Source organism: Anser anser (genome assembly GCF_964211835.1).
Source record: "Anser anser genome assembly, contig: HAP1_SCAFFOLD_232, whole genome shotgun sequence".
NCBI lineage: Eukaryota > Metazoa > Chordata > Aves > Anseriformes > Anatidae > Anser > Anser anser.
Window position 1 is genome coordinate 112,095 of NW_028154056.1, and position 22,104 is coordinate 134,198.

The window sequence follows — 22,104 nt, forward strand, 5'->3', positions numbered from 1 at the left end:
GAGAGGAGCCCACGCAGGAGCAGGGGTTCTGGGGGGAGCTGCCGCCCGTGTGGGACTCGTGCTGGAGAAGTTTGCTCCTGACGGACGGACCCCATGGTACGGAGCCATGTGGGAGCAGTTCTTGAAGAGTTGCTGCCTGTGGGCAGCAGTCCTGCTCAGTTCTGGAAGGATGGCATCTCATGGGAGGGACCCCACGTGGAGCTGGGGCAGAGAGTGACCGTGAAGGAGCGGTGGAGACAAAGCATCAGGGACTTGGTTCATGGAAGAAGACTATAACTCAACACAAATAAGTTATAAAGTAGGTATGTGGTTTATCTTGGCGCCGGTCACATGCGGGATAGCCCCCAAAGGCACGCGCACCTTAACGCGGCAACTTGCTTTGGTTATATGCAGTAAAAAGTTACATATGCATGAAGTTTCCCAATACGCTTATGCGTATGCCTAACCTATCCCCGCTTTGTATTAAAATTAGCTCCAAGAAGTCATTTCCATAAACTCCTCCCATCTGCGCCTGCGCAGTGCCTTCTGGTGGTGGTCGTCGGGGGGTCGTGGGAATGAAGTCCGATAACTCCTCTTCATCACCACTAGTTGACCCCGTGCCTTTGTACAGACTCAGCTGCCCCTTGGCTCTTGTCCAAACCACAAGGTCGGTCTCAGCTGGTTTTTGAGACAGGTTCCCCATTTTTGTCAGGAAACATCTTCTGTGAGGGGCCCCAAGACTCCTTGTTTCGATTAATTTGCACAGCAGTAAGCAAAGACACGCAGCAATATCTATTTTAAAGCGATTAAGCAAGCCCCCTTTCTTTCATTCCTGGCTTTAATAATTACAATTGTTTTATTTAGAAATCATTAATACGATCAAGCAAGCCCCCGATCTTCTATCCCTGGCTTCAGTCCCCCCTTTCTAGAAGATTAGTAAATTCTTTTACTCGCAGCAAAGATTCCCAACTTGGTACTGATCACTTAATGCCATACCATGGACGTGCAACAAAGAAGTCAGCATGGCTATGCGGTATAACATTCTCCAGTTCCAGAGTAGTATAATTACATACAATACAAGACTCATACCAACTAAGGTCAATATGACTATGATCGGGTGACACAATGTATTGAGAATGCCATTTGCCGTTGGTGACCACCCGAAGATTGTGTCCCACCAGTGATGACCAGCACCTTGTTTATATTGTATTGTTAGACTTGATCAACTGGTGGGATACCACTGGTGCCAAATATAAAAATCACACCCGACAATTCTAACAAAGTTACAGATACAAAAGTTAGAATGATTTTTGCTAGGGAGAGTAATATTCTCCTTATCTACTTCTGCAAAAGCACAAGCAGTTCTTAAACACACACAGCCTTGACCAATAAATAAGCACAGTCTTTTGACTAGTATTTGGATGAATTTCAAAGTGGAAAACACCTTGCTCAGTGTCAAGACATACGTCCTGAGCGTCAAGTGTGTTGCTTTCACAGATAAATCCTTTAATCATTAATCATTAACATGATTAAGCAAGCCCCCATTCTTCTATCCCTGGCTTCAGACTGACCGCAGCCCCCATTCCCCCGTGCCGCTCAGGGGGAGGAGGTGGAAGAGGTTGGGTGGGACGAAGTTGGCTTTGGTTTCTTTCCTTTGTTTCTCACTTCTCTGGCTTGTTAGTAAGTAATAGCCAATAGATTTTACTAATTTCCATACTCTGAGTTTGTTTTGCCCTTCACAATAACTGTTGAGTGAACTCCCTGTTCTTGTCTCAACCCTTGAGCCCTTTTCATCGTATTTTCTCCCCCTTTTCCCTTTGAGGAGTGGGAGTGAGTGAGCGGTTGTGATGGAGCTCAGCTGCCCACCTGAGTAAAACCACCACAGAGGTGTGTCCCACAGTCACTCCATAGGCAAACAAGGGGTCTTGCAAAGTAACTCCTTCACAGGGAATGAGAACTTCCCCCTGCCCCCTTCTTTTGCTCCCTCCGTAGAGGTTTGCAGTCCAAGGCAGTCGCGTGCTGTTGCGGAGAGTGGATCGCGGCGGGCAGGCGATTTTCCGCATCGAGGCCGCTGGAGGCAGTCAAGGGAGCCGCAAGGACCCAGCAAGTTGACTCCACGCCTCAAGACTTCCTCCAACAAGAAGGAAAGAAGGGTAATGGTTGTAGGCGACTCCCTTCTGAAGGGAACAGAGGGCCCCATATGTCAGCTCGACCCTACCCGTAGGGAAGTCTGCAGCCTACCTGGGGCTCGGGTCAAGGACATTACCAGGAAACTTCCTGACCTCGTTAGCCCCCCTCCGATTATTACCCATTAGTGGGAATTCAGGGTGGCAGTGATGAAATTGCTGAGAGAAGCCTGGAGACTATCAAAAGGGACTTCAGGGGATTGGGGCAATTGCTGGATGGAGTGGGTGCGCAGGTGGTGTTTTCCTCTGCCTTCAGCCCTCCCTGAATTTGCCAGATGAGTGGCAGAAGATCTCTTTATACGGGGGAGCCCGGGTCTTCTTCCCAGGAGAACATCTTGCTCAGAGGATGCTGGTTTGAAGCCTACAAATCATTTCCCCTGCATTCAGAAATCTGGCCGCAGCATTAAAGCTCTCTGCCAGCCTCATGGACAGTGTGGTTGAGGTCCCCCGCTTGTCGTGGGCTATCCCTTTTGCAAGGGAACCATTTCCAGCCACAAGAGGCAAATGGCACCTCTGTCTTTGTGTATTCTCCCTTTTTCCATCCCAAGCCCTTGTCCCTAGTTCACCCAGGAGTTTTCCTTGGTACTGTGTAACTCACAGGACACATCTGCAAGAGGGTTGGTCTGCTTCCCACAACGGAAATAATACATTTGATGTTCACAGGATGCTCCTGGTCAGTAAGAGAGACGAGCAGAAGGAATCAGAGGGAACAGTCACATGGGCATGGGAGAGGAGAAGCAAAGTCCGTAAGGGAGAAGGGAACAGACAAAGACCCACACTACGTGACATGGTTTATTAAATGCCAAGGCGGGCGACAGAACTTGGAATTAAAGGCAGGCTGTTATCTGCACAGAACCGCTGCGTTCTTGCCAGCGTGGTGGGGGCAATGGCTGCTTTTGCTCACGGCCTGGAAACTGCCCGAATTACGGGGCAGAAGGCAAGTGTTGGCAGTCATCTTCCATCTTGGTAGAACTATGGCTTGTTTTCTGGACTGGGACTTTGTCTGCTCCGCCTTCATCTGATCAGTAATGATATCCAACTGTGAAAACAGGGAAACACACAATAAGAAGAAAATGCACAAGGCAGGAACACCTTTTCACCTCCAATTACCAGTATTCCAGAAGTTAGTGAAGGAAATACCACAGGCTACACACAGAACGTTGTGAGGGAACCTGCAAATGACTCTTGCTCATCAGTGTTAGACTCTAGTCCTCTGCAGCCCTCTTCATCCTCAAGTGTCCCTACTCTCTAAGCATTCAAACTGGGCATTCTTTGGAACACTACTCCTAAAATACAGCTTCCGCATTCACCTTGAAAACGTTGAAAAGGATCTGCCTTTGAAAAGGCAAACATCTTCTTGCTGCAACCAGGCCCTAACGCAGCCTTCAGTGCGGCATGTCTTTGTCTGGTGCCTGTTCTCCTATTACCATTTGTACGGTTATTTTGTCTATTCTCCCTTTCTTTCCCTTCACTCTTTCCCTTACGGCTTTGCAGAAGAAGAAGGGCACTCTGTATTTTGCACACCCCGCAATGACCAGAGGTCTTCAGCCCGCCCCCATACAGTTGTGTACTCTTCTGATGCTTAGCAGTTGTTTTAGCATAAAGAAGGTGTGTTTTGGAACCACAAAGGGATTCTAACTTGAGGCTCAGAAGCGTAAGCTTGCTCACAGATATGCTTTAAGAGGGGTTGAGAATAACATGTATGAATGCTGACCTTAGCCACGCAGGCTTCAGTGGTGCTTCTGGTGGAGCTGAGCTTTGACTTCAGCTAGTTTCTGACGAGTTCTGAAAAATTCAGAGAGATTGAATCAGCAGATTCAGAGATTCTGCTCTCTAGAAGGCCCATATTATTCAAGCATTCATGTTTGCAGACAGGACAATAGGACAGGCAATTTCGCTTCTCTGCCTTATATCGCAGAGAACGTTACAATGAGGAACACATTATCAGAGTGGCCAGAAGACCACATGTTAAGACGATGCCAACTTCAAAAATGCTTTTGTAATGCCACGACCAGTGATGGCACTGCGGGAACACTGAAGCATTATGAAGGCAGTTCTAAAAAAGAGGAAGGTTTGCAGAGGAGTCTTTTATCAATATGCCTTTTTAGGCATATTTACTGACATAATGCTGACCAGACAAAAAAAAGGGATGTTGGGAAGAAAATGTACAGGGAAAAAGCAGCATCTTACTCTCACTCCAAAAAACGTCCAGACATACCTTTTGAGGTCCTTTTGTAGGCATCTTCTGAGGTTTACTTCCTCCAGATAGTAGTACCTGTAATTTTCCAGTCTTTCCTGCATGGACTCATATGGAAAAGTATGATCTTGTGGTGTCTTTTCCCTAACATCCTCCTCTTCAGAGTCAGCATCTCTGCTTCTGTGCTTTGGGCTCTTTCCCAGCGAAGTGCAAGGAGGGGATCTTGTCAGTTCTTGCACGTCTGGAGAGGCTGCCTGTGTCTGAAGCAGATAATGAAATTTCCATCACCACAAAGAAGAAGAGAACCATCCCCCCATCAGTCACACATACCCAGTTTCAAGGGCCCAGCCTCACTAAGGGGAGGCCACTTGCCTCCTCACTACCACCAGCAGTGAAGGCAGAAGCCGGAAACTCCCACAGGTCAACCATTCATTTTAGTCTGGAGGAGAAAGTAAGCCTTTTCCAAAGGCTCCATACACAATTCACAGGGACTTCTGTGCCTGTGGAGAACAACGCCTCACAGAAAGAATGAGGGGCAAGACCCCAAATACAAACATCACCTGCGACTTCTGGTCCGAGCACTTGTTCCTTGTCAGGCTCTTTCTTATCTCTGTCTCATGCTGTTGCTTTTGCCTGTGACCCACCTTGTAAGTCTTCAGAAGAGCTTTGATGCATGCCACCTCTTCTTGCAGCTGGCCATTGCTCTTCTCCATTTTTTCCTGAGACCCACGCAGAGCAGACAGCTCTTCTTGCAGGTCGCAATTTTGTGCTTCTAGCTGCCTGCATTTTCCAGACTCCATCTCCAGCTGCTGCGAAAGTTCATTGAGCTGTGGAGAGCAATGCATAAAGGGGTAGGGCGTCAAGATGGTCTTTGTCACCTTCTGACTCGGTATTAAAAGCAAAGTAAAGGCAGGCTCGTCTTTTAAGGGAAGAACAGCTTTAAGATCTTTGCTGACAGGATTCCCCAAGTTTCCATCCTTCCTCGGTTCTTTTGCTAGGGACGCTCTTGCCCAAAATGCTCCTCTGCTCATGGGACATCAAACACACCTCTACCCAGACACCAGAAAGAATGCCTATTGTGTGTGGGGGGAAGCGCTGCAGTGCAGAACGGACTAGGCACGAGCAACAAATACTCTTCCTGCCCTTACTCTGAAAGCTTTGGAAACAGTGCCTCAGGAGGCCACTTTGACAGAACTGCTGGAGGAACGCATTTTCTCTCTAGGTCAAAGCTGATGTTTGGTTGCAAGGATACGGAGGATATAGCAGATGTCCCATTAAGTCCCAAAGGCCAGCTGCGATGCTGTCTTACTCTTCTCCCCCAGAAATACACCTTTTCTATACCTTCTAAAAATACACTCGGGAGGTTCCTGCCTTTTATAAATAGATAGAAAACGAACAAACAAAAATCCCTCAAAACAAACACAAACAAAAAATAAAAACAAACAAAAACCCGGAAACTTAATCTTCGTTTTACACTGCCTAAACACAATGCCATTCCCTGTCATTTAAGAGAACTCTTCTAATGGCAGTGAAGCCACGAGAATGCTACGAGCCTTTGGACTAAGAATGAGCCACCACAAGGGCACTTGACTCCTTCTACAATACCTTCTAAAGCACACGTGTGCCTTAGCAGCACCTCTCAGTAACCAGGGGAAATCTAGATCAAGGGTTCCATGCACCTGAACAAGACACCCACGGCAGCTCAAAAGCACTTCTTGGACCTCTACTTCAGGGTGCCCATGGCTAGGGAAAGACGGGTTGAGACAGCTGCTGGTGAGCGGTAAGTTACAAAAGCATCACTGGCTCAACTCCTAAGACAGGGCTCTGGAAGTGATCTTGGGCAAAGCCAACTTCAGACAGGTGGAGTTCCACCTGCCAGACCCGGAAAATGCTGTGGACCTATGCCATGGCCTGTGAAGCCACTGAGCCCGCCATCCTTGCTGTGACTCTCAGCTCGTCCTTCCTCCACAGAGCAGCCTGCCCTCAGTGTGCCCTTGCAGATACTGCTCTGCACGTTCATTTTGACCCACAATGACAACTGCTCTGCGTTCACCTGCTATGTATGACAACAGAAGGAGCATCAAGGAGAGAACAGACAACTCACAATACAAGAAGGACCATAGAAAAGAACAACAGAGGTATGGACATGAATAGACAAAAAAAGAAATCACAAAAGCGTGCAGAATCCAGAGCTCACCTTTACCTTTCGCATAGCCAGTTTCAAGGGCCCAGCCTCACTCAGGGGAGGCCACTTGCCTCCTCACTACCACCAGCAGTGAAGGCAGAAGCCGGAAACTCCCACAGGTCAACCATTCATTTTAGTCTGGAGGACACCAGTTCTCAGCACTCTGTTCTTACTTCAGAGTCAGTGCTAAGACACTTCTGTCTCTGTAAGACAGTCCTCTGCTTGTAAGCCTTTTCCAAAGGCTCCATACACAATTCACAGGGACTTCTGTGCCTGTGGAGAACAACGCCTCACAGAAAGAATGAGGGGCAAGACCCCAAATACAAACATCACCTGCGACTTCTGGTCCGAGCACTTGTTCCTTGTCAGGCTCTTTCTTATCTCTGTCTCATGCTGTTGCTTTTGCCTGTGACCCACCTTGTAAGTCTTCAGAAGAGCTTTGATGCATGCCACCTCTTCTTGCAGCTGGCCATTGCTCTTCTCCATTTTTTCCTGAGACCCACGCAGAGCAGACAGCTCTTCTTGCAGGTCGCAATTTTGTGCTTCTAGCTGCCTGCATTTTCCAGACTCCATCTCCAGCTGCTGCGAAAGTTCATTGAGCTGTGGAGAGCAATGCATAAAGGGGTAGGGCGTCAAGATGGTCTTTGTCACCTTCTGACTCGGTATTAAAAGCAAAGTAAAGGCAGGCTCGTCTTTTAAGGGAAGAACAGCTTTAAGATCTTTGCTGACAGGATTCCCCAAGTTTCCATCCTTCCTCGGTTCTTTTGCTAGGGACGCTCTTGCCCAAAATGCTCCTCTGCTCATGGGACATCAAACACACCTCTACCCAGACACCAGAAAGAATGCCTATTGTGTGTGGGGGGAAGCGCTGCAGTGCAGAACGGACTAGGCACGAGCAACAAATACTCTTCCTGCCCTTACTCTGAAAGCTTTGGAAACAGTGCCTCAGGAGGCCACTTTGACAGAACTGCTGGAGGAACGCATTTTCTCTCTAGGTCAAAGCTGATGTTTGGTTGCAAGGATACGGAGGATATAGCAGATGTCCCATTAAGTCCCAAAGGCCAGCTGCGATGCTGTCTTACTCTTCTCCCCCAGAAATACACCTTTTCTATACCTTCTAAAAATACACTCGGGAGGTTCCTGCCTTTTATAAATAGATAGAAAACGAACAAACAAAAATCCCTCAAAACAAACACAAACAAAAAATAAAAACAAACAAAAACCCGGAAACTTAATCTTCATTTTACACTGCCTAAACACAATGCCATTCCCTGTCATTTAAGAGAACTCTTCTAATGGCAGTGAAGCCACGAGAATGCTACGAGCCTTTGGACTAAGAATGAGCCACCACAAGGGCACTTGACTCCTTCTACAATACCTTCTAAAGCACACGTGTGCCTTAGCAGCACCTCTCAGTAACCAGGGGAAATCTAGATCAAGGGTTCCATGCACCTGAACAAGACACCCACGGCAGCTCAAAAGCACTTCTTGGACCTCTACTTCAGGGTGCCCATGGCTAGGGAAAGACGGGTTGAGACAGCTGCTGGTGAGCGGTAAGTTACAAAAGCATCACTGGCTCAACTCCTAAGACAGGGCTCTGGAAGTGATCTTGGGCAAAGCCAACTTCAGACAGGTGGAGTTCCACCTGCCAGACCCGGAAAATGCTGTGGACCTATGCCATGGCCTGTGAAGCCACTGAGCCCGCCATCCTTGCTGTGACTCTCAGCTCGTCCTTCCTCCACAGAGCAGCCTGCCCTCAGTGTGCCCTTGCAGATACTGCTCTGCACGTTCATTTTGACCCACAATGACAACTGCTCTGCGTTCACCTGCTATGTATGACAACAGAAGGAGCATCAAGGAGAGAACAGACAACTCACAATACAAGAAGGACCATAGAAAAGAACAACAGAGGTATGGACATGAATAGACAAAAAAAGAAATCACAAAAGCGTGCAGAATCCAGAGCTCACCTTTACCTTTCGCATAGCCAGTTTCAAGGGCCCAGCCTCACTCAGGGGAGGCCACTTGCCTCCTCACTACCACCAGCAGTGAAGGCAGAAGCCGGAAACTCCCACAGGTCAACCATTCATTTTAGTCTGGAGGACACCAGTTCTCAGCACTCTGTTCTTACTTCAGAGTCAGTGCTAAGACACTTCTGTCTCTGTAAGACAGTCCTCTGCTTGTAAGCCTTTTCCAAAGGCTCCATACACAATTCACAGGGACTTCTGTGCCTGTGGAGAACAACGCCTCACAGAAAGAATGAGGGGCAAGACCCCAAATACAAACATCACCTGCGACTTCTGGTCCGAGCACTTGTTCCTTGTCAGGCTCTTTCTTATCTCTGTCTCATGCTGTTGCTTTTGCCTGTGACCCACCTTGTAAGTCTTCAGAAGAGCTTTGATGCATGCCACCTCTTCTTGCAGCTGGCCATTGCTCTTCTCCATTTTTTCCTGAGACCCACGCAGAGCAGACAGCTCTTCTTGCAGGTCGCAATTTTGTGCTTCTAGCTGCCTGCATTTTCCAGACTCCATCTCCAGCTGCTGCGAAAGTTCATTGAGCTGTGGAGAGCAATGCATAAAGGGGTAGGGCGTCAAGATGGTCTTTGTCACCTTCTGACTCGGTATTAAAAGCAAAGTAAAGGCAGGCTCGTCTTTTAAGAGAAGAACAGCTTTAAGATCTTTGCTGACAGGATTCCCCAAGTTTCCATCCTTCCTCGGTTCTTTTGCTAGGGACGCTCTTCCCCAAACTGCTCCTCTGCTCATGGGACATCAAACACACCTCTACCCAGACACCAGAAAGAATGCCTATTGTGTGTGGGGGGAAGCGCTGCAGTGCAGAACGGACTAGGCACGAGCAGCAAATACTCTTCCTGCCCTTACTCTGAAAGCTTTGGAAACAGTGCCTCAGGAGGCCACTTTGACAGAACTGCTGGAGGAACGCATTTTCTCCCTAGGTCAAAGCTGATGTTTGGTTGCAAGGATACGGAGGATATAGCAGATGTCCCATTAAGTCCCAAAGGCCAGCTGCGATGCTGTCTTAGTCTTCTCCCCCAGAAATACACCTTTTCTATACCTTCTAAAAATACACTCGGGAGGTTCCTGCCTTTTATAAATAGATAGAAAACGAACAAACAAAAATCCCTCAAAACAAACACAAACAAAAAATAAAAACAAACAAAAACCCGGAAACTTAATCTTCATTTTACACTGCCTAAACACAATGCCATTCCCTGTCATTTAAGAGAACTCTTCTAATGGCAGTGAAGCCACGAGAATGCTACGAGCCTTTGGACTAAGAATGAGCCACCACAAGGGCACTTGACTCCTTCTACAATACCTTCTAAAGCACACGTGTGCCTTAGCAGCACCTCTCAGTAACCAGGGGAAATCTAGATCAAGGGTTCCATGCACCTGAACAAGACACCCACGGCAGCTCAAAAGCACTTCTTGGACCTCTACTTCAGGGTGCCCATGGCTAGGGAAAGACGGGTTGAGACAGCTGCTGGTGAGCGGTAAGTTACAAAAGCATCACTGGCTCAACTCCTAAGACAGGGCTCTGGAAGTGATCTTGGGCAAAGCCAACTTCAGACAGGTGGAGTTCCACCTGCCAGACCCGGAAAATGCTGTGGACCTATGCCATGGCCTGTGAAGCCACTGAGCCCGCCATCCTTGCTGTGACTCTCAGCTCGTCCTTCCTCCACAGAGCAGCCTGCCCTCAGTGTGCCCTTGCAGATACTGCTCTGCACGTTCATTTTGACCCACAATGACAACTGCTCTGCGTTCACCTGCTATGTATGACAACAGAAGGAGCATCAAGGAGAGAACAGACAACTCACAATACAAGAAGGACCATAGAAAAGAACAACAGAGGTATGGACATGAATAGACAAAAAAAGAAATCACAAAAGCGTGCAGAATCCAGAGCTCACCTTTACCTTTCGCATAGCCAGTTTCAAGGGCCCAGCCTCACTCAGGGGAGGCCACTTGCCTCCTCACTACCACCAGCAGTGAAGGCAGAAGCCGGAAACTCCCACAGGTCAACCATTCATTTTAGTCTGGAGGACACCAGTTCTCAGCACTCTGTTCTTACTTCAGAGTCAGTGCTAAGACACTTCTGTCTCTGTAAGACAGTCCTCTGCTTGTAAGCCTTTTCCAAAGGCTCCATACACAATTCACAGGGACTTCTGTGCCTGTGGAGAACAACGCCTCACAGAAAGAATGAGGGGCAAGACCCCAAATACAAACATCACCTGCGACTTCTGGTCCGAGCACTTGTTCCTTGTCAGGCTCTTTCTTATCTCTGTCTCATGCTGTTGCTTTTGCCTGTGACCCACCTTGTAAGTCTTCAGAAGAGCTTTGATGCATGCCACCTCTTCTTGCAGCTGGCCATTGCTCTTCTCCATTTTTTCCTGAGACCCACGCAGAGCAGACAGCTCTTCTTGCAGGTCGCAATCTTGTGCTTCTAGCTGCCTGCGTTTTCCAGACTCCATCTCCAGCTGCTGCGAAAGTTCATTGAGCTGTGGAGAGCAATGCATAAAGGGGTAGGGCGTCAAGATGGTCTTTGTCACCTTCTGACTCGGTATTAAAAGCAAAGTAAAGGCAGGCTCGTCTTTTAAGAGAAGAACAGCTTTAAGATCTTTGCTGACAGGATTCCCCAAGTTTCCATCCTTCCTCGGTTCTTTTGCTAGGGACGCTCTTGCCCAAAATGCTCCTCTGCTCATGGGACATCAAACACACCTCTACCCAGACACCAGAAAGAATGCCTATTGTGTGTGGGGGGAAGCGCTGCAGTGCAGAACGGACTAGGCACGAGCAACAAATACTCTTCCTGCCCTTACTCTGAAAGCTTTGGAAACAGTGCCTCAGGAGGCCACTTTGACAGAACTGCTGGAGGAACGCATTTTCTCTCTAGGTCAAAGCTGATGTTTGGTTGCAAGGATACGGAGGATATAGCAGATGTCCCATTAAGTCCCAAAGGCCAGCTGCGATGCTGTCTTAGTCTTCTCCCCCAGAAATACACCTTTTCTATACCTTCTAAAAATACACTCGGGAGGTTCCTGCCTTTTATAAATAGATAGAAAACTAACAAACAAAAATCCCTCAAAACAAACACAAACAAAAAATAAAAACAAACAAAAACCCGGAAACTTAATCTTCATTTTACACTGCCTAAACACAATGCCATTCCCTGTCATTTAAGAGAACTCTTCTAATGGCAGTGAAGCCACGAGAATGCTACGAGCCTTTGGACTAAGAATGAGCCACCACAAGGGCACTTGACTCCTTCTACAATACCTTCTAAAGCACACGTGTGCCTTAGCAGCACCTCTCAGTAACCAGGGGAAATCTAGATCAAGGGTTCCATGCACCTGAACAAGACACCCACGGCAGCTCAAAAGCACTTCTTGGACCTCTACTTCAGGGTGCCCATGGCTAGGGAAAGACGGGTTGAGACAGCTGCTGGTGAGCGGTAAGTTACAAAAGCATCACTGGCTCAACTCCTAAGACAGGGCTCTGGAAGTGATCTTGGGCAAAGCCAACTTCAGACAGGTGGAGTTCCACCTGCCAGACCCGGAAAATGCTGTGGACCTATGCCATGGCCTGTGAAGCCACTGAGCCCGCCATCCTTGCTGTGACTCTCAGCTCGTCCTTCCTCCACAGAGCAGCCTGCCCTCAGTGTGCCCTTGCAGATACTGCTCTGCACGTTCATTTTGACCCACAATGACAACTGCTCTGCGTTCACCTGCTATGTATGACAACAGAAGGAGCATCAAGGAGAGAACAGACAACTCACAATACAAGAAGGACCATAGAAAAGAACAACAGAGGTATGGACATGAATAGACAAAAAAAGAAATCACAAAAGCGTGCAGAATCCAGAGCTCACCTTTACCTTTCGCATAGCCAGTTTCAAGGGCCCAGCCTCACTCAGGGGAGGCCACTTGCCTCCTCACTACCACCAGCAGTGAAGGCAGAAGCCGGAAACTCCCACAGGTCAACCATTCATTTTAGTCTGGAGGACACCAGTTCTCAGCACTCTGTTCTTACTTCAGAGTCAGTGCTAAGACACTTCTGTCTCTGTAAGACAGTCCTCTGCTTGTAAGCCTTTTCCAAAGGCTCCATACACAATTCACAGGGACTTCTGTGCCTGTGGAGAACAACGCCTCACAGAAAGAATGAGGGGCAAGACCCCAAATACAAACATCACCTGCGACTTCTGGTCCGAGCACTTGTTCCTTGTCAGGCTCTTTCTTATCTCTGTCTCATGCTGTTGCTTTTGCCTGTGACCCACCTTGTAAGTCTTCAGAAGAGCTTTGATGCATGCCACCTCTTCTTGCAGCTGGCCATTGCTCTTCTCCAGTTTTTCCTGAGACCCACGCAGAGCAGACAGCTCTTCTTGCAGGTTGCAATTTTGTGCTTCTAGCTGCCTGCGTTTTCCAGACTCCATCTCCAGCTGCTGCGAAAGTTCATTGAGCTGTGGAGAGCAATGCATAAAGGGGTAGGGCGTCAAGATGGTCTTTGTCACCTTCTGACTCGGTATTAAAAGCAAAGTAAAGGCAGGCTCGTCTTTCAAGAGAAGAACAGCTTTAAGATCTTTGCTGACAGGATTCCCCAAGTTTCCATCCTTCCTCGGTTCTTTTGCTAGGGACGCTCTTGCCCAAAATGCTCCTCTGCTCATGGGACATCAAACACACCTCTACCCAGACACCAGAAAGAATGCCTATTGTGTGTGGGGGGAAGCGCTGCAGTGCAGAACGGACTAGGCACGAGCAACAAATACTCTTCCTGCCCTTACTCTGAAAGCTTTGGAAACAGTGCCTCAGGAGGCCACTTTGACAGAACTGCTGGAGGAACGCATTTTCTCCCTAGGTCAAAGCTGATGTTTGGTTGCAAGGATACGGAGGATATAGCAGATGTCCCATTAAGTCCCAAAGGCCAGCTGCGATGCTGTCTTACTCTTCTCCCCCAGAAATACACCTTTTCTATACCTTCTAAAAATACACTCGGGAGGTTCCTGCCTTTTATAAATAGATAGAAAACGAACAAACAAAAATCCCTCAAAACAAACACAAACAAAAAATAAAAACAAACAAAAACACGGAAACTTAATCTTCATTTTACACTGCCTAAACACAATGCCATTCCCTGTCATTTAAGAGAACTCTTCTAATGGCAGTGAAGCCACGAGAATGCTACGAGCCTTTGGACTAAGAATGAGCCACCACAAGGGCACTTGACTCCTTCTGCAATACCTGCTATGTATGACAACAGAAGGAGCATCAAGTAGAGAACAGACATCTCACAATACAAGGAGCATAGAAAAGAACAACAGAGGTATGGACATTAACAGACAAAAAAAGAAACCACAAAATCCTGCAGAATCCGGAGCTCACCTTTGCTGTTAATTTATCAGCTTCACTGGCCCCTTCAGAGCAGCTGCTCGTCATGTCTCTTGCAGTATTAATCATGAACTTTCTTTCTCTGGCCTCAGATTCTCTTAGTTTCTGCAGAGCTCCGTTCAGAAGCCTCCTTAACCTGTGCAGCAAATTAGTCAAGAAAACCTTGAGGTAGGAGGTGAAGGAACTACCAGCCTGTTTCACATTCTCAGACATAAACAGCATAGAGAAGCCTTGCTTCTTCTTTAACACGCTTGACAGACCAGGAGTTACTGAGAAAAAACAGCATTCCAGTGCCGCAGATCACTTGGAGGGTCCACCTTGCACCTGAACGGAGGAATAAATGGAGAAGGGACTTCCTGCCCTCCCAGGAGAATTGCAGGGCAACCTGCACTTGAAGTTCTTTTGGCAGCTCTGTAAAACCATAGGCACGTGTACAGAAGAGCCTTGTAAGACCTAGCGTGAGGCCTGAATTTGCTCACAGACAGTTACCCTCACCTATTTTTACATTCAGCCTCCATGAAGCTTGATTTCTACTCTATGGGATCTCTCTTTAAAGTGCTAACAAGCCATACCTGAGACATTCTCTCCGCAGTTCGCTGTTGCTTTTCATTTCCTGCTCGAGGCGCGCTTCGACTGGGCATTTCAACTCGACCAGCTTCTCTTCTGTTCTCTGACACTGATGCTTTCAAAACAGAAACGATACATGGTAGAACCAGCACAGGGACAGCATCTACGTGTGGTATGTGCAGATAGCCTAGGCAGAACTCGGTAGCAGTACTGGGGAAGCAGGAGTAGCAGGGCTTCCCCTTCCCTTGAATGTGCCCTGCCATAAAAGCAGGAGGGTTTCCCATGGCTCCCCTGGTCTTTTCACCCACTACCTGCCCAGCAGGTATTCAAAGACTAAAATAGTCATTCACAGAAAGCATTCCCATACCTGCTGGTGTGGATGCCCGTCTGCGGTTGTCTGTGCTGACTGAAAGGCAGTTACCAAGTCCTCCGGGTGATTACGAGCCTACAGAAGCACAAAAAGAAGCGAAAAGTCATGCTGCGTGCAACTTTCCTGCCTCACACCTCTCTGCCGCTCTTCCCCTCCTGCCAGTCTCAGTAGAGTACAGGGCTCATGTTCACCTCCCTCCTCCCCAGGCAGACAAGAAGAATCATTTGCTTCACAGAGGCCACAGATGAAAGCCCCTCCTTTACGCCAAGAGGAACTGCTTTATTAGCGACAGCGCGGCATGTCAGGTCGGGGCTGTGCAGCATTGTGCAAACTTGACTACCACCTCTCACGCAGGAGGAATATCTCAAGTGCAGCCTGCGATCTTCAATATCACCACTGGTCTAAAGCAGAAAATACCTAGACCAGTGCATTCCAGTGAACCCTTATTTTTTCTAGTGCTAAGAACTTCCTGGTGTTGTAGGACTTGCCGTAGTATCATGGGAAAACTCTCAAAACCAGAAAGCTGGGGAACAGACCGGCAGGATTTTCAGAGCAGCTTACAGTCAGCACAGCTGGTCAAGAACTCGGCTCCCCTAAGCTTGGCAGAAAAATCTCATCTTACTTTGTCCCCACAGAACTACTTAGCTAGGCGCAGGAGCTCACAGGGAAGAGGGAAGTTTATCACTGACTTACTGAGGCAGAGGCTTGCTGGTGTCTCTGAAGGGCTTCAATCAGTCTGCTTTGTTGCTGGATTGTGGCTTCCAATCTGTCACTTCCAGCTTTGAGTCTGAAAGAGAAATACAGGCCTTATTGGGGAACTCCACAAGAGCACACAGTTGGAAAGAACAGTGTGCAAGAACATAAGCTAAAGCAAAGGCTTCTTTCCAAATCCTGTATTAACTTTCTGTGATGTGACGAGGCAATTCCCTCGCGTTCACACAGTCCCAGAAAGCAGCGTCTCGCCCCTCTGTCTTACTACCCTGCCTACCCTTGCATGCGTTCTTCCAGCTTTTGGAGAGCTCCAGTTCCAAAGGATGGCTCCAGAAAGCCTTGCACTTTCTGGGAAGAAGCTGCTGCTTCTCTCTTCTTATCCTCCAGTACAGTCTCCAGGTATTTTACCCAGACCTCAGACTCAATACACGCTTGTTCCGATGCCTCCACCTGCAAAACCAAAGGAAGAATCAATCCATGGTGGTCAGCCTAGTCTTTAGGGAGGGAAATTGACTGCTTCCACTCTCAAACCCCCATGCATGTTACTTCACTGCATTTTGTACTAACCCCTCTCCTATAGCTCTGTAGATTTTCTACAGCATTTCCTGAACGCTGGCACAAAACTCAGCCTGCTTTGTCTGCGACTCTGGCACAGACACTGCCAATGCTGGTCCCAACACAGAGACATGAAAAAAAATTTACAACCGTTGTCAGAGCACACCCAAGTGGTGCCGCACCCTCTGTGTCTCAGAGCACACCCAAGTTTTGAGAAAGCGCAAACTGCTCTGGTCAAACCTACCCCCTGGAAGGTGCCTCCTAACGCACTGCTTTGTCCCTCCAGCTTGTGAAAAGCTCCCCAAAGGGCCCGTTGTGTTGGTCACCAGCAGAGAGGGGGAAGAAGGGAAGAGAAAGGACAACCACCCTTGGATTTATCCCTATAGTGCAGCCTTTCCATACCTTAGCTTTAACCATCTCCAATTCCTCTCGCAAGCGCTCTACGTCTTTCTCAGTGTCACTGAGCTGGCTCTCAGTAGCTTCAGGTGGGGCTTCTGACACGGACAGACTTTCAGGAGCACCAGGAAGCTCAAGCTGCAGCTGTCTGTCTTGATCCTAAAGAAATGGTGTTCCGTGAGCATGACAAAGTCAGTGAGAACATGGGAATATGAGCTGTGCTTTTACTCATTAGGTTCTACAACTAGGTCAGTCTTCTGACTGAAACAAAGGATTGGAAGTGCACCACCACCAGGCACAGCTGGGGACCTCTCTCCATCTTTCTTAGCCTCAACTATCAGCAGCTCTTTGTGAGGGTTTCTGTTTCTTAAAACAGAGGGAAGGCTTAACGTTTTTTCTCTTCTTGGAACATAGCCTGAGAGACTGGGCAGGGGCTTTCTACCTACGCAAAAAGGCGGGCAGTGGAGAATGGAATCTGCAGAACTATTGTTGCCTCCAATGGCATTTCAGCAGTTGTAAAGCAGAAGCCAGACTTCGTTCTGCCAGAGCTTAAGCATGGCCTGGAATCTCCCTGCTGCTTCTGAGAACATGCTCGCGGCCAAGGAATGCACACTGAAAGCAGAGCTGCAAGCCCTCAATGCTATTCTCTGGTATCTCTTCGTTGTTGGCGTTAAGAATTGCCACATAAAGGTTACCGGAGCACTGGTGAAGTATGGTGAAAAGCAACAGTCCACTCCCGGCCAGCCCCTTTGAGAAGCTCAGAAGATTTTAAGCAGCAGGAATAATCTTTGCTGCTTCATTATGTAGAACATGCTTTCCCTAGACTGGAACTCTAACTGAAAGGCCAGCTGCAGCGAGACCCAGTTCTCCCAGCAGTTTCACCAACCCAGCGCAAACTGAACAGCTGGGCTGGAGCACAAGTAGTTCAAGGGCCCCAGTCACAAACAAGTGGCAGAGGCAGCAACAGAGGTAAGCGAGCCCAGAGGTAAACTTGCCCCAAAGTAAGCGAGCCAAATGGGAGCCCAGTGGGTCCTTCACAGAAAGTACCTTGCGATCCCAGGGCAATTCAGCCTCTTCCTCCTGCTCTGCTCCTACAGCTGGCAGGGCACCTACAAGGGATGGACGAAGCGAGACAGTGTGAGCATTCCTGGCACTCTGCTTTTCCCTGCCAGTCAAGCCCTGCCCCCAAATACGGGAAGCGGTCTGACATCAGGCCACATTAGTTGTCCTCATCAGCTCTTCCACACTTCAGGATCCTACCTTCTCCATCCAAAGCAAGTGTGGCCAGTGCAAAGTGCTCAGTCCTCGGAGAGCAGAATCTGCTGGGGACTGTTGTGTCTTGTGCAGCGCCAGCAGAAGCTTCTCCCGTCTTTTTACTGCCTGCGCATTCTACCAGTTTCTTGCAAAGGCTACACGCAGAAAGAGAGAACATACAGGCAGTCAGATCCAAAACATCCTTGCCTAGTATCCTTGCTCTTGCCTAGGACAGCAACTGACTTGGAACCAGTTCAGAACTGTCTGTGTGCGGTGTCAGTCTCCCCATGATGGTGGACCTGCTACACCACCAGGGATCTCTTTGAGGGTTTATCTAAAGGGACACTGGTAAGATCCCCACTGAAAGAAAAGGTGCCTCTTTCCTGGTCAGTGGAGCGGAACTGGGCTTAGCAACACAAGCGGGATTTCTAAGAAAGCCTTGTGGGTGGAAGTTCTCCTCTACTTCCAAATCCTCTCTTGACTTGGGAAGGTGATTTATGAGAAGACATCACCGAGCCCAGCTTCAAGAAAGGTCTGAAGATATCGTTAAGCCTTTGTGCATCTATCACAAAGGGTGACAAATCAGCACGGACACTCTGACAACTCAGCCGCTCTAACAGTGACGTAACACTGAAAGAAAAAGTGCCTCTTTCCTTTTCAGTGGTGTGGAACTGGGTGTAGTAACACAAGCAGGATTTCTAATTTTCATTTCATTAAAACTTCTGCAGCTACCGCAGAGGGTGACAAATCAGCACAGACACTCTGACAACTCAGCCGCTCTAACAGCGACATACAAAACACTCACCCAACGTGTCCTGACTGGAGAGCATAATCCACAGCCGTGTAGCCAGCGATATCTTTGCAAGTAACGTTGGCACCGTAGGAAAGAAGTAGCTCTATTACATCCGTTTCCCCAGCAGAAGCGGCAAGCATAAGAGCAGTCCTAAAGCATCCAAAAGATGGTATGAAACATAGCAGCATTTGCAGGCTCTGTGTTGTTGTTATTCTAATCCCTGTTTCCTCCCCAAACAATTCCCTCCCCGATTCCTACAAGCACAGGGAAAGCAAAGCCACACACAGGGGAGTGCTGGAGGACTGAGGCTGGAAGGCACCTCCAGACAGCTCCTGGCCAGCCGCCTCCCCAGAGCAGACTCAGCCACGAGGCCAGAGCACGTTGCTCAAGGCTTCTTCCACTCTGCTCTTCAAAGCCTCATAGGATGGAGGCTGCTCAAACCCCTGGTGCCACCTGCTCCCCTGATTAACCTTCCTCATGCTGAGAGGGTTTCTCCTAAGCAGCTGTGGGAAGGCCTCTTGTTTCACTTGGTGCCCATTGTCCCTTGGACAACACTGACTCTCCTTCTCCTGTTCATTCCAGTGACAATGCTAAGGAGAGCCACATGCACTTTGGAGCCATGCCTCACCTTCCAAAGAAACTTTGAGCACACACATTCGCTCCTTTTTGAAGAAGAAACTTTACCATCTCTTTATGATGGCTGGAGATGGCAAGAAGAAGCGGGGTATTTCCCTCCTGAAAGGATAAAGAATGCCCGTCAGAACAACCCAGACGAATTAAGTGCCTTTCCCAAAGAGCAGTGCTGCCCAGATTCAAAACTTACACAGTCCTTTGCTTCAAGGTGTGCACCATGCTCAACTAACATCTCTGCTAGAGACGTGTTAGGAGCTGCGGCAGCCAGGTGAAGGGCAGACTTGCCTCTGTAACCTTCCAGGTTTGGGTCGGCACGGGGCTCTAGCAGAATCGCCACGCATTCTTCATGCTGGCTCTCCACTGCCTGCAAACAACACAAAGAAAAGGAAGGACTTGTGCCGTGTTTCACTCTGTCACAGCTACAGCAGCTTCCCAGTGCTGGAAGATAAGAGCGTCTTCCGAGATGAGCTAGTGTACGCCTATTACGTGCCGATTACAACTTTCATGTTTCTCTACAGGTCGGTGTGAAGAATGCGGCAAGACACTTGTCATTGGAAGCACAATTGATAAAGCCCCACTTAGAGCAGAGTAACGTGTTCCACATACCATCATGAGTGGCGATCTGCCAGTGTTGTCACAAAGGTTCAGCAGGCACTTCTCTTGCACCAGGAATCGAACAACGTCTGCATGGCCGTTCGCACAAGCAAGGTGCAGCGGTGTCCTAAAACCAAAATAAATTAGCTTTCCACAGGCAGGCAATGCCCCAAATCACTTCTGGCTGTGGAACACGCGCAGGGCCACAAGTCTCCACTTGCCAATGCCAAGCAGAACGTAAGCTTTGGAGGCTGTGGAACTCCATGAAGAGTGCGAAGTCAGTGTAAGTCTCCAAGTTTTTCCACAATCACTCGAGCGGCAGAAGGGCGGTGAATGCCCTGACGCTGATCACCCACAGGACAGGAGAGAACTGCTAATGCCCGAGCGGCTGCTAAACAACCCCACAGGGAGAGGACAGGGCAGTGGCGGTCGGCAGCACACCCTTCAAGCAGCGCTCGAGCCGCCCCAGCAATTCCAAGCAAAGCTGGATTGTTCCCCTCTGCCAGCTGAGAGGGAAAAGCCCTCTCAGTGACCAGCTCTTGAAGGGAATGACGACACGGGCTCCAAGATAGTCGAGAAATGGAGACCCTTTATTGTCCCAATGCCAGATCTTACATAGTTTTTCTGAGCCCCTCCACGCGCTGCACGTGGCTGGCAAACATAGTTACAGACTTCTGGTTGGTGCATTCCTTTTGATCACGCGTAGCCCTCTATAGGCCCGTCCGAGCCTAACAACTCCTCCTTAGTGGTTCCCACTTTCTCTTACTCTAGCCTGGTTACCACTCTATGCCTCTGAGTAACCTTCTTCTTAACCCGTCGCGCACTGCTGTATCAATCAGATCCAGTTTGTCACTGAACGGGTCACACCCATAAGCTCTGACCCAGGGTTCCAGAGGAGGCGGTGCCCTTGCTGCCGTGCTCCTGACTCTGCCCTGGGCTTCAGCCGTCTCTCTGCACGGGGCTGAAGGCTTTGCCAAGGGCTGGTAGGAGCATGTGCTCCCGACTATGTCCAGTGCCACTGACTTCAGGGCGAGAGGCTGCCTGGCCGGACAACGCCCAGCCTCAGCCCTCCATCGCCTCAGCTCTTGCTGACACCTGCTGCAGAAGGAGGGTTGGTGCCAGAGCCGCGTACGCAGCGGCACCAGGCTGAAGCTCGCACGCCACGGGAGAGCGATCCCACCCCAAGCCTTTAAGCGCACCCCCCAGCCCCTCACCGCTTTGCCTGGTCTCGACGGTTTTTGCCTCGTTTCTTCAGCCACCAGTGCCGCCTCAGCCGGGCCAGGTCGCCACGGGCGGCCGCGCGGTGCAGCCCGTGCAGGCCCTCCTCTGGCAGCTGGTGGGCATCGCTGTCTCTGGACAGGGAAGTGCTGCTGGGCATCGGATGCTCCTGGCCCCGGTGGAGGAGCCCCAGGAGCTGCAGCAAGGATGTGGGCACAAGCCCACCTGGGGCCACCAGAGCCCTGCGGGCCCTGCTTGGGTCCGACACGGACAGGCGCAGGGGCAGGGGAGCCGAGCCCCGAGCAGCGGCTGTGGCCTGGTGCTCCCAGGCAGGGCAGGGACGCACCGAGGCTCCCAGCCAGGGCAGCGCTGTTGCTCCCACAGCAGAGGCAACAGCACTGAGCACTCCTGCTGGCAGGGGTGCACATACACTGCGTCTCAGCGATGGTGGCACATTGTGTCACAATGGGCATCACCAGGGGCGTCACAAGTGTCCTCTTAAGTTGGAGGGCCACACCCCCCCACAGTCCAGCAGTGACTGCGGCACTTTCTGGCTCCTGCCTTAAGAGCTCTTTGTGCCTCAGTTGACGTTCTTCCGCAGCGTGGATGGGGATCTCGGGCCATGCGATGGGGCAGGGCTCCTCAGGAGGCATCGAGAACGTGCCTGGCTGGCAGGGGCACTGCATTACTTCCCTGTGGCCATGGTTGAGCTGGCACCTGCCCCAGTTGTACTGGGTCTGTCTGGGATGGAGTTAACATTCCCTGCGGCAGCCCATATAGTGTTGTTCTCTGCACTGGTACAGAATCATAGAATCATAGAATCATTAAGGCTGGAAGAGACCTTCAAGATCACTGGTCCAACCATCACCCTACTGTTCCCTACCTATCTTTACTATTCCTAGCCTAGCTTCTAGCTTCAATGGGTACTGTTTAATCCGTACCGGTCGGGCCCCTTCCTTAAGTTCAATTTTTACTGGCTGGGCTACTTTTGATTTTCCAGGCACGTCCGTTTCCCAAATCGTAGGCATTACTGCATTTTCTACCTCTTTTGGTATATGAGGAACAGC

General features: G+C 49.4%; 1 protein-coding gene and 1 long non-coding RNA gene across 2 annotated transcripts; both read right to left on the bottom strand.

Moving 5' to 3' along the window:
* Window positions 1-2,756: 2,756 nt before the first annotated feature.
* LOC310890887 lies at window positions 2,757-5,809 on the bottom strand. The gene is made up of 3 exons (XR_014577345.1): window positions 4,384-5,809; window positions 3,880-3,950; window positions 2,757-3,204 (listed from the first exon to the last, which is right to left on the bottom strand). It is a non-coding gene; the product is annotated as an uncharacterized lncRNA (long non-coding RNA).
* A 7,593-nt stretch (window positions 5,810-13,402) lies between these two features.
* LOC310890886 (uncharacterized protein) lies at window positions 13,403-17,750 on the bottom strand. The gene is made up of 7 exons (XM_083853202.1): window positions 17,593-17,750; window positions 16,552-16,704; window positions 15,872-16,044; window positions 15,577-15,670; window positions 14,881-14,958; window positions 14,519-14,628; window positions 13,403-14,082 (listed from the first exon to the last, which is right to left on the bottom strand). The coding sequence occupies exons 2-7, from the start codon at window positions 16,564-16,566 to the stop codon at window positions 13,827-13,829; spliced, it is 726 nt and encodes a 241-aa protein (XP_083709328.1). The 5' UTR covers window positions 16,567-16,704; window positions 17,593-17,750; the 3' UTR covers window positions 13,403-13,826.
* Between the last annotated feature and the right edge of the window lie 4,354 nt (window positions 17,751-22,104).